Consider the following 23,195-nt stretch of genomic DNA (forward strand, 5'->3'; position numbering starts at 1 on the left):
AACAAGATTCCCTTTGCAGTTTTAGGAAGGTTCACTTCATCTGCCTTCTGCTGTTCTCTTTGCCCTCGTGACTGGGATGGAAACAGACAGGCAAAATACATCTCACTGCCGAGTAACGGTGGGGTGGGAGAGTAATGAACCTGGAAGCCAAGCTGTGTTGTACAAACCTTTCCACCTTGGCAGAGCTGGCAGCAAGGCTTGTTAAGCTGTACTGCTGAACAAGTGCAAGTCCTTATCTTTATTACTGTATCCAGCCTGGTCTCTGACCCTGACCACCATCCTGTCTGTACACAAACCCTCTCATCCTGGCTAATGAGTACATCAGAGATGACGTGCTAAGCCCAAGGTTGTGCTGATAACCAGCTTCCTCCATAGTGAGGAAGCAGATGTGGTTATCTTGGTCCTTCCCCCAACTCCTCTCATGCTTGTGGAAGGGCAGGTAAGTTATTCCACCTTTCATAGGGAGAACAGAGGTGAATCCTAGAGCCGCTTAAATGCAACACTGCAAACCCAGGGAGCAGTGTTGGTCATCCTGGTGGGATGCGCATGTAAGCACCTTCACTGTGACTGTACTCCCAAAGAGAGAGAAATCTCTTCTAGGACAATGTCTATCAATGCAAGAAGTCTGGCAGGGTCCCACAGAAAATGAGAGAAACGTTAAAAGTTTAGGTTTTAACCGGTTAGAGCAAGACACAGAGACCAAAGGAAGATTTCAGGTGGGCTCAACAGGGGCACTTGCTTTTCAGGTACGTGATCAAGATGTGTGTTACAGACCTCCAGGCACGAGGGAGATCATCCTAATTACAGGGTTCAGCCAGTTCTTTATCCTTTTTGCTGCCTGTTACTGGAATTAGCATGAAACAAACAAACAAACAAAAAAAACCCACAGAAGACCCCCCACAACCACCAACAGCAATGAAAAAATAAAACCAGGAGAGCAATGTAATTGCTGCACAACCCGACATGTCTTGCTGGTGCACAAAGGTCACAGCAACTTCTTATTCTGTACGCTTCAGTGAATCAGGTGACCACGAGGAATTCATATGGTTCTTCTTTCCATACTGTTGTTTCCAAACGAGTAACGCACAAATCTCTGTCCTAAATAATGTTGAGGTCAAAGGGGTGACAAATTCAAGCACTGTATTTCTCCATGGGTGGGAGCACAAGGGAGGGGCTGTACACCTCAGTACCCACAGGATCTAAAGAATCGGGCAAATCCTTTTTCAAATTCATCTTTGGATGCATAGAACTTTGGGTGTGTTTGACAACAGCAAGCCACCCATACAGAAGAGGAGTGCTGTGACCTAGGTATGTCTACAAACTCTGATGAACTTCAGCTTTCTTGGTAGCAAGCAGTGTCTGGCCTTGTAGCTGATACCGGTTTTGCACCTTCCTCTGCATGTGATGCAATTCTCTTTTGTAGGCAAAGTCGTTTCCCTCTCATACAGATTCCCTCTGCAATGTGTTTAGTGTCTGCATCTTGGGTAGGGAATGGAAATAAGTCATATCAAGTTAAACATGCAGCCAGAGTCTGTGCATAACTCATTTTGCCACAGCTATCTTTGGTTTGTAGCATTGCTGGCTGTAACCCGTTCTGAAGGTGAGTGGAAAGTTTCTGTACCATATTTCCTGGAGGTCCTGCTTCCTGTTTCCTGGAGGAAACACTGCTACAATTCATGAGTTGACTTTTGCAGAGTTTTGTTTCCTACAGTGCTAGGTTCTGCTGGGACTGTGGTCGAAAGCAGAATCCAGAACTACTGTTGTGGCAGTTTCAGGGCCCTGTCATAACATGCAAATACCAATTCCCTTCTGTGCACAATATTTCCGCATGTTCTGTGTCCCTGGAAGGCATATTGGCAGATTTTTGGCACTGAGGGAGGGAAGGGATCTACATTTTAGATACCTTCTAGATTTGCAAGGTATTGCATCATAAATGAGCAAACAGAGATGAGGACAAAAGGAAGGGCAAAGGTGCATAGGTGATAAGTGAATCCAGGTAATGAAATTTTGAATGTTCTCATACAATCAAAGAAAGATCAAGCTGCTCTCTACCCCGTTTGTTTTCCTCCGTAGCCCTGTCCATAGATGCTGTAAGATGCTGACCAATGCTAGAAAAACAAAGACAAGACTTTGAGTTATTGTTTTTGTTGTTATTGTTATCATCGTTTGTTTTTATTGTTATTCAGTGTTTTTATTGTTATACTGTGTTTGTGAATCGTCTACTGCACTTGCTCAGGCTACAGTAGCTGGCATAATACTTTAGCTGTCTGTCTGAAACATTCAGGAAGAGATGAGTCAGTTTGCAGCGGGGAAATGCAGCTGCATTGCCCTCTGCTGTTCAGGGCCTCCTCTGATGGCAGAACACAGCCTCGGCACCTGATGTCTTGCCTGACTCAGTATCTGACTTCCTTAGCTCTCATCCTTGCTCTAATATTGGCATTGGGAGTGTTGTTACTGGAGTAACTGCTCTGTAGTGATTTCTAGCCCTAGAAGGATGGCAGGATGTACTTCTAAACTCAAAAATCAAGAATTGCAGCAAGTGACACACATGCAATTGTACTGGCTGTTGTATTGTGTACGAGTGATGGAGAAACTTGGCGTAGCAAAAGCAGCTCCTGAAGTACTCTGTTTCCTTGAATTTTTCGTGCAAAACTAGCACGTTGCCTTCATTGCTTAATTTAGTGGTAGCTTTAACTTACCTGCCACTAATAAAATAATAATAATAACCTTAGTTTGCCCCTTACATAGCCTTCATTCTTTGCATAGGAGTCAGTTGAGATCCAAATGAATTAAGAGTGTAACTGTGTGATTCCTTACTTGCTTATTGTGAGAGGTGTAATGCTGAGAAGTTAGAGCATAGACTGCAGAAGAAAAAATGACTGCTATTGTGGATTGGTGAAGCTATGCTTTAGAGAAGCTTATCTGTGCTGGAGAGGCGGGGGGTAGTTCACGTAGGCACGTATATCTGTACCTGTTCAAAGTGATTGCTGAACTTTGGCAAGCTCTTAGAAGAATGCTAAGACTTATCTTTAAATTAGCTGTCGAACTGGGGGGTAAGTGAAAGAGAAATCATATGGATAAAAGAATATGCATATGCTAATTATATTAATTGTAAATAGAAGAAATAACTGTCTAGGCTGCCAGCAGTGCCATCAGTTTTGTTGATAACTCTGTTTGCTGAACTGAGTGACTGTTTATAGGCAACTAACATGGAACTTTGTTTCTTATTCTTCACAGTCTAGTAAAGGACATGGATAATGTCTCTCCAGAGAAAAAGGATGTGAAAGGCTGCCCTCGGGACTCTGGATATGACAGCCTATCCAACAAGCTGAGCATATTGGACAAGCTCCTCCACACTCACCCTGTGTGGCTCCAGCTTGGTCTGAACGATGCTGAAGCCATGGAAATTCTGCGTGCACAGCCTCCTGGGGTAGGAAGATCATTGCATTTTATTGATACAGCTGCTTGTAAAATAAAAGTAACGTGCCCAGGCAAGTAAATGCACATTCACACACTGCATTAAAACAAACAAAACCAAAAAATGCACCACAAAACCAGCATCCACAACAGTGTTTCTGTGTGTGCTTTGGATAAGACAAATGAGAGCTTCCTGAGCAGATGACATCTGGACAAGTTTGGTTTTGGGGAATAGTTAGGGGTCCTCTGCAGCTGAGAGCTAGACTGCTACAATTAGAGCGCTGGAGTCGGACCTTGCTAAACAGCGTTGTAACAGATGCGTTCCCACCATATGGAGAGAGCAAAAACAAGGCATTTTGTCCTTGACTGGTGCCTATGTTAAGGTGCTGTAATGGAAACCAGGCCTTCCCTGCTCAGCTAAGGCTGGTGGCCTGCTTCTGCATCCTGGTGCAGAAGGGTTGCATGAATGTGCTGCTGTGACACAGGAGTACTCTCCCCATCAGTGTCCCCCAGACTCGGCAGCTTGTCTCAAAGCTGGGGATTGCTTTGTATTAAACTAGAGAGCTCACAAAAGGGTGTAATACACTTGGTGTCATGTATCTGTTATAGAAAGATGAAATGCTCTTCCAAACAATCTACTGCTGTTCACACCAAGCTGTTGGACCTGGTAGAGATTCCTGTATTGAATGAAATTCTGAGATGTGTTGTAAAGGAGATCAGTGATCATGAGATTATTATAGTTCCTTTTGTCCACAGCATCTGTCTCTACTAAAGCATCAGTGATGAAGCTAAAACCATATCTCTTTCCTTTCTCTACAACAGATATTTTTGGTTAGGAAATCTTCAAAACTGCTGAAGAAAGTCATATCTCTGCGTCTGCCTGGCGACTGTGGGTCCTGCCTAAAAGAATTTGCAATAAAAGAAAGCACATACAGTAAGTTTTAAAGAATTTTCAGCTATTTGTCTCCCTATATGAACCAGGAGTTGTCTGCATTGATGAAACTCGCAGCAGAAGATACCCAGATTCATACATAGGTCACTCCAAAAGTAATGCCTCCTTTTTCTTTCCATATAAACTACAACAGATACAAAGAGCATAATAACACTGTTTGATAGAGCAAATTCTCAGCTACGGAACACTATTTTTCAGCATAATTGCCACCATTAGCTATGCATTTTTGCCAACAAAATGGAATATTTCTATCATGGCATTGCTGATTCAGGGATTAATTGGTAATGATGGGTAGTTAACCACTTATGTAGAAACACAGGCTGTAATGCTGTCTCCTGTCAATGAACTGTCCATATGTTTCCATGTACTTATAGACAGAGAGTACAAAGTCATCTAAATTTGTGTTCTTTTTAGTAAATGAAGTAAATAGGTGGATTTAAACCCTTTGATCTGCATTTGATGTGAGATCAATAACAACTTGATTAATCTGTATTCCAACTGGTACTCATTCCCTGTTTTTTTTTAGTAGAAATGAGCAAAAGGTACCATTCCAGTTAATTTCAAAACAGTACTGTATTAATTTCCTTAGAGGATGTGAAAAATATTTGAGATGTAAGAATGAAGAAAGGAAGCTGCAGGTGATGACAGTATGTGATGCAGAAACTGCAAGCAGAGCAGAGGGATTTATTTTAGCAAGACAGTGAAAGCTTCAGACACTTACTGACAATTTCAGGCAAACCGCCCTGAAGCAAAGGGCTTTGATTTTTCTCACTGACGGAAGCTAATTTCATTCAAGTTTTTTTTCTTTTCTTCCTCTCCAGCAAGAAATTTAAATCTGTCTGCCTGGTTTTGGTTGCAGTTACAAACAAGGAATGACAAAGAGAAGAGAAAGCTACCAATGATAGGGTTGTCCTTGTTTGTTTTGGGGTTTTTTGGCCGCAAAGCTGACTCTCTCACAGAAGTGACTTAACACCTGTGGAGAGCAGTGTGACTGGCAGTAGTACGGATGTATTTAATCTCTGAGATCTATGGCTACGCCCCTAGGCTTGTTATACTAATGAATTCCCTCTCTACCCTCTAGCAAATGCATCTTGTGTTATCTTTCAAGAGTATAATTTTACCACAAGGGGGAAGTATCTGCTGATGGTTATCACTCACCATTCCTAGTTGAGGTTTTCACCACAGCCTGGGATCTGAACATACACCTCCTCTTAACTATGTTCCCCCCCCCACCAAGATCACCTGCCTGTTGACTACCTGCAGGGTTAGTGCATCTCTTAAAGAAATCCCTCCTTTACCTGGGTACATGAGTGGCCAACTTGGCTTGTCCTTCAGTGTAATGGTTAGGTAAAAGATAAGTATCTGACTTTGCTCTGGTTCGTCTGCATGCAGACTTTATGTTCAGTGACACTGGAACTTCGCTTTGGGGAAGCTGTTCTTGCAGCATGGAGTACTGACAAAATTAAATTCCTGCTGCTCATCAAGAAGCATTGCTGGCATAACCAAAGCTTCTGTGTGACTTCTGTCTTTTTCCACCAAGCCAGGAGCTCTGCCTCATTTCAGTCTAAATGTCTAAAGCTTCTGCAGCATAGGAAGTGCTTTCCTTGAGGGATGAATTTCAAAAGAATTCCTCTGCCTGCAGAACAAGAACAGTGTGTGTGCCTGCATAAGAGATTCACTCCTGTCATATGGCTTTTCTGCCATACAGATGGGCTGAAGCAATCAGACTTCACATTCAACCCTTAGTAGAAGTTGTCTGAGGCTCCTTAAGACCAGCATTTGTATTCTTCAGGAACCTGTCTTATCACACTGTTGTATTTAGTAAATGATCTTTCTTCAGTGTCTTGGTCTTAGCCATGTGCAGAGGTAAAAGATCTAAACTGTCAATGTAGGAGCTTCTCCTTGATACCGTCTAGTCCTTGGGTGAGATTTCTCACTGGAATCAATGAGACTTAAGCACATTAGTAAACAGGTAACACCTCAGTTGTTTGCAATTCTGATAACACTGGATCTGTTTCCCAAGAATCAGACCACTTGTTTGGAATGCAGAAACCCACCATCAAGACTGTCCATTATTTTTGAAACTAGCTGTAGCAGCAACATGTACTCTTCCAAACAGTTGTTCTTTATTAACCATATAGTATCAAGTTTGATGGTGTAAACGTACTAATTGTAAGAGGAAAATAGAGATGCATTTATTTAAGATTTTCTTAGAAACAGTGGATAGATGTGTGACTCTTTACCTGTTGTAACTTTCTTTGCAGCATTTTCCTTAGAGGGGTCTGGAATAAGTTTTGCTGATTTATTCAGGCTCATTGCTTTCTACTGTATTAGTAGGTAAGATGGTTTTACGTTCCATGGGAATCTATTCGCTGTCATTTACTCTTAATTATGTATAGTTGCTTGAGGGTATGTTAGTACCTGCGAGGTGGGCAAGAAGTGCACTGTTGGTACTTGCACAGTGTACACGTGGCTACGTAGTTCTATCCCTTTAAAACTGAAAGCTTTCTACACTAAATTTGGCTTCTGTTATTGTTCACCATTCATGCATCTCCCTTTGGAAACAACCTTTGGCCTTCTAGTATGTAGTGAACAGAAACTGAATGTGAGAGTAAATGATAAAGGCTTTCTCAAATGAGGTGTGTTTTCATGCCTAGAACAGCGTAGGACCAGTGCATCCTAGCTTAGAAGTGTTTAGAGTAGCTGCCAAAGTACTCGTTTAAATTTTTAATCTGAGAACTGGAATTTAACTTGGTGATTAGTTAACAGTGTATTCAAAACATAAGTTTAGTTAAAGGATTAAGGCTGATAGCATTTGGCATCTCACTGGCATACTTGTAAAAGACCAAATGTAGAAGATTCTGCTGCAACAGGAGAAAATATAGGTTGGGGCTGTGGAAATGAGCCCCAGGGGAGTCCTGGGAACTTGAAACTCATTTGCACTTCACACTACTTTCCAGTGTGAAGGAATCCTGGCACTGGTAAGGTTTTCACCATTCACTGTTTGTTTAAGGCTCTTATTACCTGCTATAGCTCAAGAAGAAAGTAGGAACTGGAGCTCAGCCATAGCCTGTGTTGAAAACAAAGTCTTATAAAACTTTGGATGTTGTTGTGAAAACCATATTTACCTTAATGTTCCACAACAGGGATGTCCTTCCATTCACCCTGAAGTTGCCTCATGCTATTGCTGCAGCAAAGACAGAAGCTGAACTTGAAGAGATTGCTCAGCTTGGACTGAGTAAGTAGACATCTACACAGACATCATTCCCTGTAGCATCGCTATAAGCTTGAAGAAATAATCTATCTGTAGATGGTTTGTATTGGTCAGCGATGATCCAAACTTTATTTGGAAAAGCAGCTTCTCTTACTGGGAAGGACAAACCTTGTACTTGCCAGGCAGTTACCTTGGTGCTCTTCCTTCCTTCTTTATCTTCTTCACTCATGACTCTGTTAGTGCTGTTTCCTTCTTTCCTTCTCTCCCTTCTCTGTGTAGCCCATTAAGCTGCTGCAAAGCAAGTCTTGAAATCCTCAGGCAAACATTTGCTCCAAGGGTGTGAGTTGGCTGCGGGCTCACATAGCAGACACTAGCTGATGGGCTAGTGTAGGAACTGAGATTCACTATTAATAAACCCCTCTATTCAGATTGACGTGTGATTATTTATTTTAGGAGGGCAATTTTGACATCTGTGGCTTCATGCAGTAGCATATGAATAAAAGGAGGGGTGTATACATAACATGTACAGAACATATCCATGCACGTTGGTTTGGTGGAAAGGAGCACGATTGCTACATCCAATTACAGGCTCAGTGTAAAAGGCACTTGGAGCTTGCAGTAGATACAAAGGCTGGCAGGATTTGAAACATGGGCGCAACCCAAATGAATCACTGAGCAACTCCTGCAAAGTGCTGAATGGCCTCATTTCCTTTGGCAGGAAGGGAGGGATAGCCAGGGCAGTCTTCTGTCCTGGTAGATTTTTGAGTCATCTTTAATTTAGGAATGGACCCGCAGTAAATCCGTGTGTTATCACAAGGCTCTCTAGGACTATTTGGCATAACTTGCAGAGAAGCCATACACAGGGAAGCGTTGCATTGCTTTGCATTTTGTCTTGCTGCATTAGCTGACAATCAGGAGTTGTTTTAGAGAAGAAACTGTCTTTTGCACTTCTCATCTGCAAAGTTAGGCAATTAAATGCAAGTGTGGATTTTAGTGGGAATGCAGGCTAATATTTAACTGTTGATTAGATAAATATTTGAAGAAAATTTTCTGACTGAGATGCAGGGTAATGGAGATGGTCTCCCAGTGACACCTGGAGACCCTCAAGGAGCATTTGAGTATCTCCATGTCAGATGATGATGATATTGAACAAGCTGTACAGACAAACCAGACTCTTTATCCTCAGTACTTGGAAGCACCATAGTTTACTTACTCTTGGACAGTTTGTGTGTTGTGTGTTGTTTCTTTAAGCTAATGCCTTTGAATACTGAGGAGGAGATTGAATATTAGCTTCTAACTTTGTGGTGGTTGCATTTGGGATCAATTATCTGCTACATACCAGGTGAAGTCTGTGGTTTCCGTGAGCAAATGCCAAGCAACAAAGTTGGGTTTTTGGTGATTTTCTTGTTGTCCACATGCAAAAGAGCACACAAAAGTTAGTTCTGTGATGCTGTGGACCCAAGGGATGCTAAAAAAAAAAAACTCCCAGGGGCCCTTCTTATTAACCATGGGCTTTCTTTAAGCAACAAGCAGACACAAAAAAAGAAAATATCCTGCTCCTGTCAGAACTCTTTCATACTTCAGATTCTTTTGACCTCTCCTGCTGTTTCACCTGCAGCAGTGTTTACATCGTGCATGTTAGTAACAGCCCACGTGCTAGGTGTGCTGCAGGCAGGATGCGGAGTCATGGTGCCAGGAAAAAAAAAAAACAGGAGCATTGCGTGACTCTATAGGGGGGAAAAAAATGTATTTCCTTACATATGTTCTCTGCCTGCAGCTTGTGCCAGGGGCTGTTTCCTGTCTTCTGCCTAGTAGGCAAGGTACAGCTGTCAGGCATCGACCTACCGTGGGCATTCACACCCTTGGGCCCGCATTTGCTCAACAATCAACTTAAGGTATCTTGACACTCCAGGAGAAGGGGCCTTGCCAGGACGGGCAAACTTGAGCCAAGCCTGCCTCTACTATTCTTCACTTGTTTCGGTGTGGTTGTTGTTCCTGAGGGCTTGTCTGGTTTTAGTCTTTGTACTTTTACAAACTGATGGGCTTTACTGTTGACTCAGTTTCACAAACATGCCGATGCTTTGCTGGGACAAGAGGCAGCAGCTGAAATTTGCTGGTTTAGCACAGGTTTTCCACACTGTGCTGGTGTGGGATGGCACATTCAGTCTAATTATGTGCTGCTGCTGAGTGTCTGAAACCTCAGACAAACTGTGTCACCATTGCAAACATGGGGCTGCAGGCCAGCTCTCTTAAAGAGACATGAGCAATCGTTCTGTGTGGCTAAGGACTGTGTGCACCCAGTGCAGCAGAATGTGAGCTGTCTTTACATTTGTAGTTTTGTTTGTTTGTTTTAAGAGGAAACCAAACCAAAATCTTTCAGCTACTTTAAGTGGCAGCTGGAGTTGATCAGCCCAATTCTGTTGTCTTTCATGGAGTGAATTTATTAATACCAGCTGAGGATTTAGCCTTACTCCTGACTGAGATGCTAGTAAGAGATGAGATCATGCTCATTTTAGCCTCAGATTCATAAGGGTTGCTGTGTTACAGTACCCATTCCTTTCTTTGGTGCTCAGCTAATTTTTAAGCCTAATTCTGTGCTCTGATTCAAAGGTATGCATTTCTTATGAGTACAGCATGCAGTTACATCTGGTAGTGCTTCCAGGAGTTCACTAGGATTTTTTTTCCTTAAATTAATAACAGCTTGTCTGAATTTCTTACTACGTGAAGCTGGCTGTGTTGAGCTGAATGTTCTGACTGCCATCTGTATGCAAAATAGCACGCTTACACTAATGCAATGCTGACTTTTCAGACTTCTGGAGCTCTCCGGCTAACAGCAACCCCTCAGATGCTTCACCTCCCCGTAAGCCTGGGCCTTCAGACAGCGCTCGCAAAGACTCGCGTCAGCTCTGCCTTATAAATGGAGTGCATTCTATACGAACCAGAACGCCTTTGGAGCTGGAGTGCAGCCAGACCAACGGAGCGCTGTGTTTCATTAATCCGCTCTTCTTAAAAGTGCACAGCCAGGATGTCACTGGAAGTCTGAAAAGGCAGAGCCTGAAATCTCAGGATGTGAATGGCACCGAGAGGCCTCGCTCCCCCCCACCCCGGCCACCACCTCCTTCTATTAATAGCGTCCTCATGAGTCCACAGCTTTCCAGGACTATAAAGCAGGCGAGCGTGCCAGAAACAGTCAACCATAAGAAAGAGAGAGACTTGGATTTGCTGCGGAGTAAACCAACCCCTATTCCGCCTCCTCGGCTGAAGAAGCAGGCTGTTTGCGCAGAGGTGGAGGGCGGCAGCTCAAAGCCCGCAGCCGCAATTCAACCTGCCTGCAATTCCGTGCGTGTCCCCGTGGCTGCTGACGTTGTAGCTGAAACCCCCCCACCTCAGCCAGCTCCAACAGCTTCCAAGAAGGCTGTAGTTAGCAGCTCTGAGTCACACGTACCCTGGAATGGAGGCAGGCAGAGGCTGAGCGACATGAGCATTTCTACCTCCTCCTCTGACTCGCTGGACTTCGATCGGAGCATGCCGTTGTTTGGCTATGAGGGGGACACTAACAGCAGCCAGGAGGATTTTGAGGGGGAAAGCGACCAAGAGAGCATGGCGCCTCCGTTGAAGCCCAAGAAGAAAAGAAACAGTTCGTTTGTTCTCCCCAAGATTGTGAAATCCCAGCTACGGAAAGTTAGTGGAGTTTTCAGTTCCTTCATGACCCCTGAAAAGAGGATGATTAAGAAGATTGCAGAGATGTCCCGGGACAAACGCACTTACTTTGGATGCCTAGTGCAGGACTATATCAGCTTTCTCCAGGAAAACAAGGAGTGCCACGTTTCCAGCACAGATATGCTGCAAACAGTTCGGCAGTTCATGACCCAAGTTAAGAACTATTTGTCCCAAAGCTCTGAACTTGATCCCCCAATCGAATCGCTGATTCCAGAGGACCAAATAGGTAAGGAGTACTGTGCTGTATTTTGAGGGAAAGTGAGCATGTGTCATCTGTGTTGATAGTGATACTCTTTGTGCAGGTTTGGAAAGGTGGAGTTAATTTTGCTGTCAGAGTTCGAGACATGGAGTATTTCAGTTATTAAAAAAAAAAAAAATGTTAAAAACTCCACACCAACAAAACAAAAACCTAGCAACTCAGAATAATGCTACCAAGCTGTTTATAAAAAGGTATCCCTAAAATAACAACAGCGGTTTTAGGGCTCCTTACTCATGATTTTATTTTTAATCTGCAGTACTGCTAATTTTGCGAAATCTCTTCTTTGTTGGTGTGCGCTTTGTCCCCTCAGTTGGGCTGAAATAGTTGAAATGCCTGGCCCAAAGCTGGGGCAATTTCAGCAGCACGCTGTGTACACACAGTAGCTACAAAACTAGAATGTATTAGGGGTGACAGTTAAGAACAAAGAGGCGTTCTGTGGCAATTTACTGTGGAAATAAATCTCATTCATCCAGTCTCGTTCACTCCTAGCAAAGCTGCACTGTCCCTGCGGATGAAACAAACTAAAAAGATACACATTTAAATAACAAAATGTGTGCAAGAGAGAAGGGGATGCTAATCTCCGGATTTCTATACCTCTCTGTTGCATATATGTGGTTATAAAAGGTTGCACGTGAGCTATAGGGTTGAATACATGTTTTATCAACAGGGAGAGTCTTGTATATCCAACCAAAGTGAAATCACTGTTGCTACATAAGATCTCACTGTCCCTCTGTCTTGCTGAGTCTGAGCTGTATTTGTAAAAGAGCATATAAGCCACATTTAGGAGGTAAACATCCCTCGAGGCAAAATACTTTCCTTGTGAGCTCACTTCAGTCCTAATTTGCTTGTTTTTCTCCTATACCCCAGTGTCCCAACAGTTGGGCCGGTGCAAAATTGTCAGGATAGTTCTTTCTGTGGGTGAAGAGGGTGATTTTATGTTGACATTTCAGACTGTCCTTGACTGAGAGGAAATACTTCATGTAACCTGAACTTCACTTATGGAAAGTCAAGCAAAAGTAATAAGCACTGCTAAAGCAAATATACACTGAGAGTCGTCCAAGTTGAGACGCTTTAGAAGCAGTATAATGTTCTTGCTAGAATAATAAAGAATATATTAAGTAGGTGTTACATGGAAGAAAAAAGGCAAAGGGAGCAGTGGTGCTTGGGGCCTTTTCCTCTGGCCTTCTGCACAGTATTAGCAATTTGACAAGGAATACAGAACCATATTTACTAGTGGTTTGGTCAAAGCTCAGTTTAGCTTGTACTTTCCGTTCCAAGGGTGTGGTAAAGTCAGACTGAGTCTCTGAAGATTGGAAAAATGTCTGCTTTTAAACGTTGTAGTAGTCTGGAGTAGCTGACGCTATGAGACGTAGTAACTACATTGGTTTTCTTCAATGACAAAGTCTAGCTCTGATCGTGTGACTAAATGCAATTAATGTGTAAAGCAGGACTTTTAAACAAATGAACTTGCTTTTGAAACAACTGCTGCCTATTGCTGGAGCCTGGAAGCAGCCAAAGTGAATCAGGAGCATCAGATGTTGCTGATCTCAGCAGACAACTATGTGACAGCAAGTTTTAGTCATCTCTATAGGGAACTTCTAAAATGTAGCTCTGCCTGCTACCCAGGTTTTTGCTTGACTATTTCAATACAGAATTGCAGGCCTTCCTGGAACAGCAGGTTTCCCAGTGTTGGGATGGAATTAAAGCAAAGGTATTTGGCTTTTATTGTTCAAGAGTAAATGGAAAAAATATTGTAAGTCATCCACACTTGAATACGCTGGGCTGGTCAGAGGAGATCCTGCTCGACTAGCACATGTTTGGGAGGTGGTGTCAGTGGTGTTGAGTGAGCTGTCACCATTCTCAGGTGTCACCAGACAGGGTCCCAGTGCCTGAACCTGGGCCTAGGCCAGGAATGATCAGCTTTAAGTCATTTGGCAAGGAAGTCTTAGCTGATTGCATGGAAAGCTGCCTGGAAAGAATGCTGCCTGTTATCTCTTTTGATATTTCTAATGCATGATGGATTTTTTTTATGTGGGATATCAGGTGCAGGGACAGCTCATAGGGGCAAGACAGTGCTGTGATGGGGACCAGGGTCTGTCAGGAGGAGCCAGCGGTGCAGGAGAGAGCGTGATGGCTCATGCCCATGGGTCAGCCAGTCTGCGCAGTGCTCAAAAGCCTCCACTGGTGATCAGGAGTCCCAAACCTCCTGAGAAAGCCTGCTAACTGTTCCTAGACATAGAAAGGTTTTCCCTTGCTTAACTTGACCTCCCTGTACCTATTTCCACTGACAGTGGACGTGGAAATCATCAGCAGTCCTTGCTTTAGCAGCTTTTTACACCTAGGATGCTGTCATGTGACACCTCACTGGTCCTGTTTTTGGTTTGAGGAGCTTACTTTGTTCATCCCCTTTCCAGGTCTGGTTTCCAGCCCTGCATTCCCTGCAGGGTTGCCTGTTCTCTACACCTCCAGCTGGCTGGCCTTGGCACACTCAAGCCGGGTCTGCTTCCTGCCACTTGACTATGACCTTGCTGTTATTAGCATGTCTCACTGGGGGATGTTATTTTCTCAGAGCCTATCAAAATGGTTGCTGAAATAGTCACAGGACTCTGAAATTCAGTTTTTCTTCTGTGACATGCTTAATCGCTTTTAATTTTGTGCTTAATTTTTTTTTTCTTTACACTCTTCTTGTGGAAAGTCAGTGTTTTACTTCGGTTCATACTAATTTTTTCAAGTATTTCTTGTTTGACAGTCAGCTGTTGGTGAGTTCTCGGCAAGTGCAGCATTTTGTGTACCTATTCATGTACCCTCCTTATAATAACCACAGCTAGACAATATTTCCCTTATTTGCTTATAGGAAAGCTACATGGAAGAGGGTTGAGGGTCACAAAAAAAGTCAAGATATAGACTACCACCTGCTCTTCTTCATTGAGCCTGTTATCCTAAAGGAATTAGAATGGTATGCCATTACTTCCTGTTGAAAACCTGCCTTTGGCTGGGTTTCAGCACTCTGCTATTTCTAGGTGCTTATATGTTTGTTTTGTTGGTTTTTTTTTTTCCCCACTCCACAGTTGTTCATCCTTGTACCTTTCCATGTTGAGTTGAGAAGGGTGGTTTCCCCCTCTGTTACCCCTCTCATTAGAATCATAGAATCACTGAGGTTGGGAAAGACCACTAAGATCACTGACCCCAGCCCCACTGTGCCCACTGACCACATCCCTCAGTGCCACATCCCCATGGCTCTGGAACACCTGCAGGGACAGTGAGCCCACCACTCCCTGGGCAGCCTGTGCCAGTGCCTCACCACTCTAAGAAGGAATCATTCCTAATATCCAAGCTGAACCTCTCCTGGTGCAACTTAAAGCCATTCCCTCTCGTCCTGTTGACCCCTATCTCACTACGCCCTCCTTCCAGGTCACTGTAGAACACTGTTCTCCATAGTGGAGACCCCATTGGGTGAGCAGGCAGCAGTGGTAAAAACACTGAACAAAGGCAGTGGGTTTGGTTCTCCCTTTCCTGGCCATCCCTTTGATTTGTTTTGTGGCTTTCCCTGTTCCTTTACTACTGCTTTTTTAAGAGAGGACTCATTTACCACACAGCCATAGCGTGAGCTTTAAACAGCCCACAGCTTGTCTGATTAAAGCAAAACAAACCTAGAACAAATACATCTGTGATTCACTGGTATGCTTTCTGCAGGCAAAGCAAGGGAAGGTTCATCTCGGAGACCATTTTCTTCCCTATTCTCTCAACTTCTGCCACTGCACAGGGCTGTGCAGGATGTGTGGGTGTGTGAAGCCTTATTTCCAAACACTGCTCCTTTTGAGATGTCCCTGTCTGCACCGTGGGCTAGCTATGTGTCAGTGCTGACATCTGCCAGGAACTGGGCACTTGGCCATCCTGTAGGTCACACCGAAAGTAATGCCTCCTATTTATTTCCACAAAGACAAAAACAGAGCACAATAACACTATTTGACAGAGCAAATTCGCAACTACAGCACGCTGTTTTTCAGCACAGTCACCAGCATTAGCTGTACATTTTTGCCAGCAATGAACAAGAGCCTGCATGCTGCTCTTATAATGATCTGCACCAATGGAGATGATGACCCACTGAAAAATGTGAAGATCTAAACTGAAGCAAACACAATTTTATCAGATGCCCTCCATTTCCGTGCCCGTGGTGTACCAAAGCAACCCTTTGCTTTAGCGTCCCAGACAACGTTGCTTGTGCTTTTTGTGATGGATCCGAGGCTCCCAGTCTCTCTACTGAATCCTTTCAGCAAAGAGTAGTTTGGCCAATATTAGATGATAAATAGGGTGTGCATGTAAATGCAGGGACTGGGAACTAATAGGTGATCTCAATGGAGCAACGTTAGTTGGTAGTGGGGAATAGAGAATGCTTTAAATTGACATTTTAAGAGGAAGTTTTAAAGAGGCAACCTGGAAAATGTGAGAGAGTGCAGTTTGAGGCAGCGAGGATCATAAAGAGGGCACGTAAGGACACTTGCTATTACTGATATGTTGTCCTCTCTAGAATCAGATCTGTGTGGTTTGCAGTGGAAAAAAAAAATAGCATGTCAGCGTCGGATACAGATGTGCTTCCACAAGTCACAACGAAACTAGCTGGCTGGCCTTATAATTCATTTATCAAAGCACTTCCAGTTCCCATTTTGAGGCTAGAGGCTTATTTAAGTATCATTTCAGGAACATTAAGTGATTCTTAAATTATACTTTTTCTGTTCCTTTTTTTGTTGTTGTTGTTCTTGAGTCTGAAGAATGCCTGTTCAGTTCTGAAACACTGAGCACCCTGGAGCCTATTGGACATTTGATATGTTATTATTGGATATTTGAAAATAGTTGGCTTTCTCTGCAGTAAACATGAATTTGCTGATTTGCATCTGGGAAAAACGCAAAGAGATTAACCCAAAGGATCAGTGCTCAATTCACAACCTATAGATGCTGTAATACTAATTATTATTTGAATATTATTGTTAATGAATTATTACGTGGATTACTATGTCCTTTTCTAGGGTTAGACATGGCTGTGTAGCTCGACAAAGTAATTAGATAAGGATCGTTTGTTTGAAGTGCTGCCACTTGTTGCGGTCTGGTTGGTGGCTCTGGTCAGATGGGAAGCTGGATCTACCTTTCACAGTGTGTAACAGTCCGTGGCCATAGGGAAATCAGGAAAATCAAGGCAAATGTTGCTCCTTGTGTTTACTTTTTCTCCCTTCCAGCAGCTTTTGCAGTCTGTGTTGTGACAGAGAACGCAGGTGCCTTTAAGGGTAGTTTGGGATTTGCCTGCCAGACAAAAACAGAAAAAAGGCTATGTATGAAGCATAGCGAATATAAGAGGAGGGAAAAAAAAAAAAGAGATATGAAGTTAAAATCCAAAAAGAAAAAATGTCCTTGCAAAGAGAAGCAAATATTGTTTGAAAGAATAAGGCAAGGCAAACAGAATTAGACAAAACTTAGAAATGGTTTGCAATTTTAATATCGCAACTGGCCCCACTGCTCTCTGCCTGCCCGTGGTTACAGGCCTGCCCGCATCAAGCTGAAGGGCCCTCAGTTCCTTTTGTGCTTGTGGGATTTGTGCACAGTACAAATAATTGGCATCAGCTAATTATTAGTGTAAGCCATGTAGTCATAGGGATACTGAGTGGAGGGAGAGGAAATGAGCTTATAAAATACAGGTTGGCAGGGAAAATGTTTAGCCAAAGACCTTTCTCTGTTGATGTGGTCCATGCTTAGAAAATGGAGTGTGACTCTTAAAGAAAAACTTGAGTAGAACGGGAATTAAAAAAAACAAGTGGTTGTGCCACGTGCACACTATTGCCAAACAAAGAACTTCAAAGTTGATGACAAAGCTGTATGCAAGCTTGCGTGATGAAATCTCAAGTGAGACAAACACAGCTTCGTTTTCATTTATAGTTTACGGCCCATAATCTTTCAAAGTTCATAAAGATCTTGACAAAGCTGAGTCAAGTTTTTAGGAGACTTGACTGAATTGTAGTTTCTGATGGAAACTGTGCAAAAAGAATGGGTTTTCTTGCCAAAGCAGATAAAAGCTACGGTTTTGGCTGTGTTTTATTTTAAGTTTGGGAGCTAGTCTAAACTTTGCTTTAAGTTAAACTCAGATTTCTGGCCAACAAAAGAAAAAAGTAAAGTGGAGCCTCAGCTTTTTTTTTTCTTTTTGGGGTCAGTCTGTGGGTTTGTGGTAGGTTTTTTGGTGGTTTTTTTTCCTGCTTGTTTGCTTCTATTGTTGTTTACCAGATTGTGGTAAATGAAAATGGAATACAGATTCTGTTCTGCGTCTTTGTTTTCTTGTTAACAAACATCTGGAAACTCAGCCTGTATAATAAATAGATTTTGGCATTTTTTTTTTCCTCTCTGCAATATCTCTCTTGGGAATGGTTATATTAACTCTGGCACTGCTCTAGAAGAGGAAATCAACTGGCCTTGTGTTTCCCGTTGCAGATGTTGTCCTAGAGAAAGCCATGCATAAGTGCATTCTGAAGCCATTGAAGGGCCACATCGAAGCGATGTTGAAAGAGTTTCATACTGCAGATGGTTCTTGGAAACAGCTAAAGGAAAACCTACAGCTGGTACGGCAGAGGAATCCTCAGGAACTGGGCGTGTTTGTTCCGACACCAGACTTCGTGGACGTTGAAAAGATTAAAGTCAAGTTCATGACCATGCAGAAAATGTACTCTCCTGAAAAGAAAGTCATGCTGCTGCTGAGAGTTTGCAAATTGATTTACACAGTTATGGAGAATAACTCAGGTATGGTGCTTCTTGTGGGTCAAGCTCACTGAGCTCCAAACGTGGGGTTGTGTTTCAGTGCAGGCAGTTTAACCACCTGGTGTTACCAGTCTACGTCTTGTCCTGGAGCTCTTGAAGCGTGTCACCTGGCTATTTTGAGAGGGATTCTTCCTCTCCTTTTCTTTTCTGTTATCTCTGATGCATCTGGCAGCACGCCTGCAGATTCAATGTGAAATAGATTAGTGAAGCGGCTTAAAATAATTAAATAAATAGGAATCTTTGCTGAACTGTAGAGTTCTGGAACTGCCAGAAAGGCGGTCCTGTGAGCTTTGCGTTCAACACTGAGTCTAAGTATTTGACTGGAAAGCTGTAACTGAGGTTACACCCAATATTTCAGTGTAGTAATTCAATGCAACATGCAATAAAACAACTACAGTATGCACTAAAATGAATACAAGGGTGCTGTGTTAATGCATGGAGAAAATCAGTATCTGATCCAGTATTTTTGGCTGAGTGCCTCTGTATAGTCTCATTTGTACACTTTTGTTGTGTTTTTGAAACAACATATTTATACACTGTAGCTCTTGTCAGAAAGTAACTTTCAAAGAAACATAGGTAGGTGAATGGAACAAGAGAGCAGTAGGATCTGCTGGGTAGTCAGTGATACAATTAAAACACTGTGCTGGGAGGCAGGGCTCTGTGGGTGCAACTCTGTTGCCCAGAGTCCTTATCTTATTTTCTGTGCAAACTTCTGCATTTTAAAATACATCTAGGAATCTTGGCCTGAAGCGCTGCAGCTGTTAACACATTGAGTAAGGTGTTTTCAACGCGCAGAAGAGAAATGTGAAGAGAGTGCTGCTGCCTAACTCTTGCACTGAGGGGCTTGGTCTACGTGTGGCATGTGTTTTTTGGTGGTCTTGTTTTGTCACGTGAAGTTGGCAAAGGATGGCATTGAGCCAGTAGCTGTTCATGTCTGCTTCGTGTGCTCTCGGCCAGTTAACAATGTAGTACTTGGAGGGTATGCTCTAGCTGACGTAACTTTAGATCAGCCTTTAGGTCATCTGCAGTTCCACCAAAGATCGAGATGTGATTCCTGCTGTTGCTGGTTTCAAGAGGCTGTTAGGCCAGTTCTGCAGTGAACACACTTCAGCCAAATCTAGGAGTTTGGTCTCATGGAATTAAGAATCTTAAGCAAAGTTTAAATGCAGTAAAAGCGGCAGGAAAGGGGACAGATGTAGGTACAGCACAATCTGTACTTCAGCTGTTTTGTTGATGGTTCTTCACCAGCTGGTTAGCGATGATGCATTAGACTTTGTTCAGTGATACTTATGACTGTGCTATGTCAAGGAAAAGAGCTGATTTTCCCGGTGAAGTATAATAGGCTTTTATATTCAAGACTTTCTGCTGGGATTCAAAGTCAAACTGATATTAGTGAGTGGCTCTTCCCAGAAAGTGGATGTTCCTGCACATAAAAATAAAATTTCTTCTTTTAGCCTGTGGTAGGAGTGAGAGTGGAGGTCAGGCTAGATGTTGGGCACAACAGCCTTCTGGGAGCTGATCAGTTGAACTGATGCCAAGCTGAGCCCAGTCTCTACATTCTCTTGCATGCTTCAAGGCACATGTCACTAGATTTGTTTTTATTGGAAGTATAGGGTCATGTGGGTGTTGGTCTCCTGTCCGCTGAGTGCCAGATGACATTCTGTTTGCCACACACTGATAACAGAAGACTGCAGAGCAATACAAACATGGATCAAGAGGGCAGCAACATAATGCTTTCCTTTCAAGTGGTGAAACTGGGAAAAAGGTGTGGTTTGTCTATCACTGTTTCTTTCCTTCACTGCAGGGAGGCTGTACGGAGCTGATGACTTCTTGCCTGTGTTGACATATGTATTAGCCCAGTGTGACATGCTGGAGCTGGATACTGAAATTGAGTACATGATGGAACTGCTGGATCCATCTTTGCTGCATGGAGAAGGTAATGTTTGTTTATTATTTTTATTAGAACTGGGTAAAGGGCATGGGAAGGGAGACTTTGAATCACGATGCAGTAAATTTACCTTGTTCAAGAAGGAATACGTTCAAGGGGAATCCTAAGGCCAGTGATGCCAGTGGCACAACAAGAGAATATGGTAATGATTTTCATCTTTAAGTGAGAGAGTTGGTTTGCTTGCAGTGTATAAGCTTGAGTGACCAGGAAGTCTACTGGTATATACTACCTTATGAGGGAATATCTTGGTTTCAGCCAAAAAGGAGGAGGCATCCTGACTTGGCAAGCAAGCACATGCACTGTGCGGATGCCAAATGTGTTTATCCTTCAATGCCTGAAAATATCCCAAGGGTATTCATAGGGCTGCAGCTTTCAGTTAAGTTGCGGCACGTAATGGAGATTGGCTTAGGTACTTAGTAAAAATTTCTTGGAGAAGTCTTTGCCAGATCAGTGCTTTTGAGAACACATTCCCTTCAGAGATCTTCTCTTCTTGCCAGCATTTGTTTCTCACAAAATTTTTTGAGCCCTAGGAATGTGTTTCCTAAGGCACGCTTGATTGATGGCTGAAATCTGCTAGAGGGAGGGAAATCTCCCTTCTGCTTTCTTGATGATGTTTTTGACAAAAAGGTATTCTGCAAGCCTTTGATAGGCCCTGGAATCTGTCATTTTATGAGGAAGTGTAAAGGTTCATTGTTCGTGAGTTTTCGCCTGGAAAATATTTGAGATATGAAACTGGAGATCACAAACACGTTTACATTTACTGAACTATTATATCAAGTCATATTTTTTTAATTCAAGAAAAGTAATCCAGCGGTTGTTCAGCTCTTCGACACCAGCTGAAGATCTGTGCTGTACAGAAAAAATTGCTTAGTGCTTTGGGGTTGTGCAGTTCAAATGTAATGTGCTGTCCAATTTGGCTCATAGGACTTGTGTGTATAAAAGTTGTTGCAAAACTATAGGCCAAGAGACTGCTATGTGTAATGCTGAAAATACTACTGAGCATAGAGTATCTCTTTGAATGACTGTCAATAGACTGTCCTGAGTATTAGTTGGACTCACCTACGGAAATCATTTACTTAAAAAAAAAAAAAAAAAAAAAAAGTGATAGCATCTCTCTTGTTTCCACTGGTTGTTGCGGACTGGAGGTGACCTTCCCCTGCTGCTCTGCCCTGGTGAGGCCACATCTGGAGCACTGCATCCAGTTCTGGGCTCCCCAGTTCAAGATGAACGGGGATCTTCTAGAGAGAGTCCAGTGGAGGGCTACAAAGATGTGAGGGGCCTGGAGCATCTCCTGCACGAGGAAAGGCTGAGAGACATGAGGCTGCTCAGCCTCGAGAAGAGAAAGCTGAGAGGGATCTCATCACTGTTTATAAACATGTAAAGCACAGGAGTCAAGTTGATGGGGACAGACTCTTTTTGGTGGCGAGCAGCAGTAAGCAATGGGCACAGACCAGAACAAAGGAAGTTCCATACTAACATGAGGAAGGACTTCTTTGCTGTTGGGGGGACAGAGCGCTGGAACAGGCTGCCCAAAGAGGTGGTGGTCTCCTTCTCTGGAGATATTCAAGACCCATCTGGATGCCCACCGGTGTGACCTGCTGTAGGGATCCTGCATTAGCAAGGGGTTGGACTGGGGGATCTCCACAGGTCCCTTCCAACACCTACGATTCTGTGACTGTAATCCTGTGCTGAGACTCAATTTCCTTTTTGACCTGCACATCACCAATTCTGTCTTGGTTTTAATTTATTCTCTGCTTCTGTAGTGACAGTAAATTATGTATGAAGGACTCTAGACATCACCTTGAGCTTGCTGAACAGTATGGGGGAACACTAAAAATGTGAAAAAACCTTATTTTTAAAAAACAGATCAAACTCTGATATGCTTGCTGAGTGTGCATCAAACTCTGTCATTACTTTATTGCTTTTATGTTCCTGAACAGTGGGTTGATTCTTTCATTTTGATTAAGCAGTTATGTTTACATCATCAGTTCTTGAAGCTTGGGAAGAAAATAAGTCACTTAAGGAACCAACTGTCCCCAGAACCAGTGGATCAAGAGTTAGATACTGTTTCACTGTTTGATAATATGGACTGTGTCTAACTGCTACATCTCTCTTAACAACTAAGAACATACTTTCCAATATTTAGCAAGTTAATGAGCTGTTTTCATGTATTATTTTTTTGACAATAGAATATAGGGGACTATCACATAGGTAACAATTGTGTTTGTGACTGCTCTGAGAAGTTCTTCCCTTGCTGTCCTTCACAGGAGGCTATTACTTGACAAGCGCTTATGGAGCACTTTCGCTGATCAAGAATTTCCAGGAAGAACAAGCTGCCAGACTGCTAAGTTCAGAAGCCAGAGATACTCTCAGGCAATGGCACAAAAGGAGGACGACTAACAGGACGATACCTTCAGTTGATGATTTTCAGGTAGAGCCTAGAGCTTAAGCAGAAAAGCCAGGAATTACTGTTCTGTTGGAAATCCCCATTTGAGTGTTATGATTCATTATAATTGCCCTGGGGGCATGAGGTAACTGGGTTGAAGTAGTGCTGAGAATAAGGCTGGCAAATTTTCCTCAGTTCTGAAGTCTTTGTACTTTATAATAGGGTTCAATTATGATGTCTGAAGAAAGCACCAAATGTTTTTCCCACCCACCCTTCTATTTAAGTCATTCAGAGCATGGACAAACTGAATCATATCTCTTGATTTAACTTTTTTTTTGTATGTTCTACTGTTAAAAAGAACAGATCTGGAACTCCAAAGGTATATGAATCAGCACAGCTCCCCAGTAACTAGTGGTGGCATATAGCAGGTGGCAGAGTGGAGAGGTGGGAGAATAGTTGTCTATGGTTTTAAAGTTAGTGCAAGGAGTAGTGTTCTATAATGTA

At 42.8% G+C, this 23,195-nt stretch overlaps 1 protein-coding gene across 7 annotated transcripts in view; it reads left to right on the forward strand.

Moving 5' to 3' along the window:
* The window catches only part of RIN2 (Ras and Rab interactor 2), a 37,600-nt gene that overhangs the window by 10,173 nt on the left and 4,232 nt on the right, over window positions 1-23,195 (forward strand). For all 7 annotated transcript variants that reach the window (XR_002436629.1, XM_021390635.1, XM_021390640.1 and 4 more), the window contains 8 exons: window positions 3,238-3,430; window positions 4,240-4,351; window positions 6,634-6,706; window positions 7,516-7,607; window positions 10,393-11,529; window positions 18,034-18,339; window positions 20,162-20,293; window positions 22,573-22,736. Coding sequence is in view for 6 of the 7 variants with exons in the window: in XM_021390635.1 (XP_021246310.1) it covers window positions 3,238-3,430; window positions 4,240-4,351; window positions 6,634-6,706; window positions 7,516-7,607; window positions 10,393-11,529; window positions 18,034-18,339; window positions 20,162-20,293; window positions 22,573-22,736 (2,209 nt within the window). In the remaining variant the exon portion in view is untranslated. The remainder of the gene's footprint in view (window positions 1-3,237; window positions 3,431-4,239; window positions 4,352-6,633; window positions 6,707-7,515; window positions 7,608-10,392; window positions 11,530-18,033; window positions 18,340-20,161; window positions 20,294-22,572; window positions 22,737-23,195) is intronic.

The sequence above is a fragment of the Numida meleagris genome, chromosome 3 (assembly GCF_002078875.1).
Source record: "Numida meleagris isolate 19003 breed g44 Domestic line chromosome 3, NumMel1.0, whole genome shotgun sequence".
Classification (NCBI taxonomy): domain Eukaryota; kingdom Metazoa; phylum Chordata; class Aves; order Galliformes; family Numididae; genus Numida; species Numida meleagris.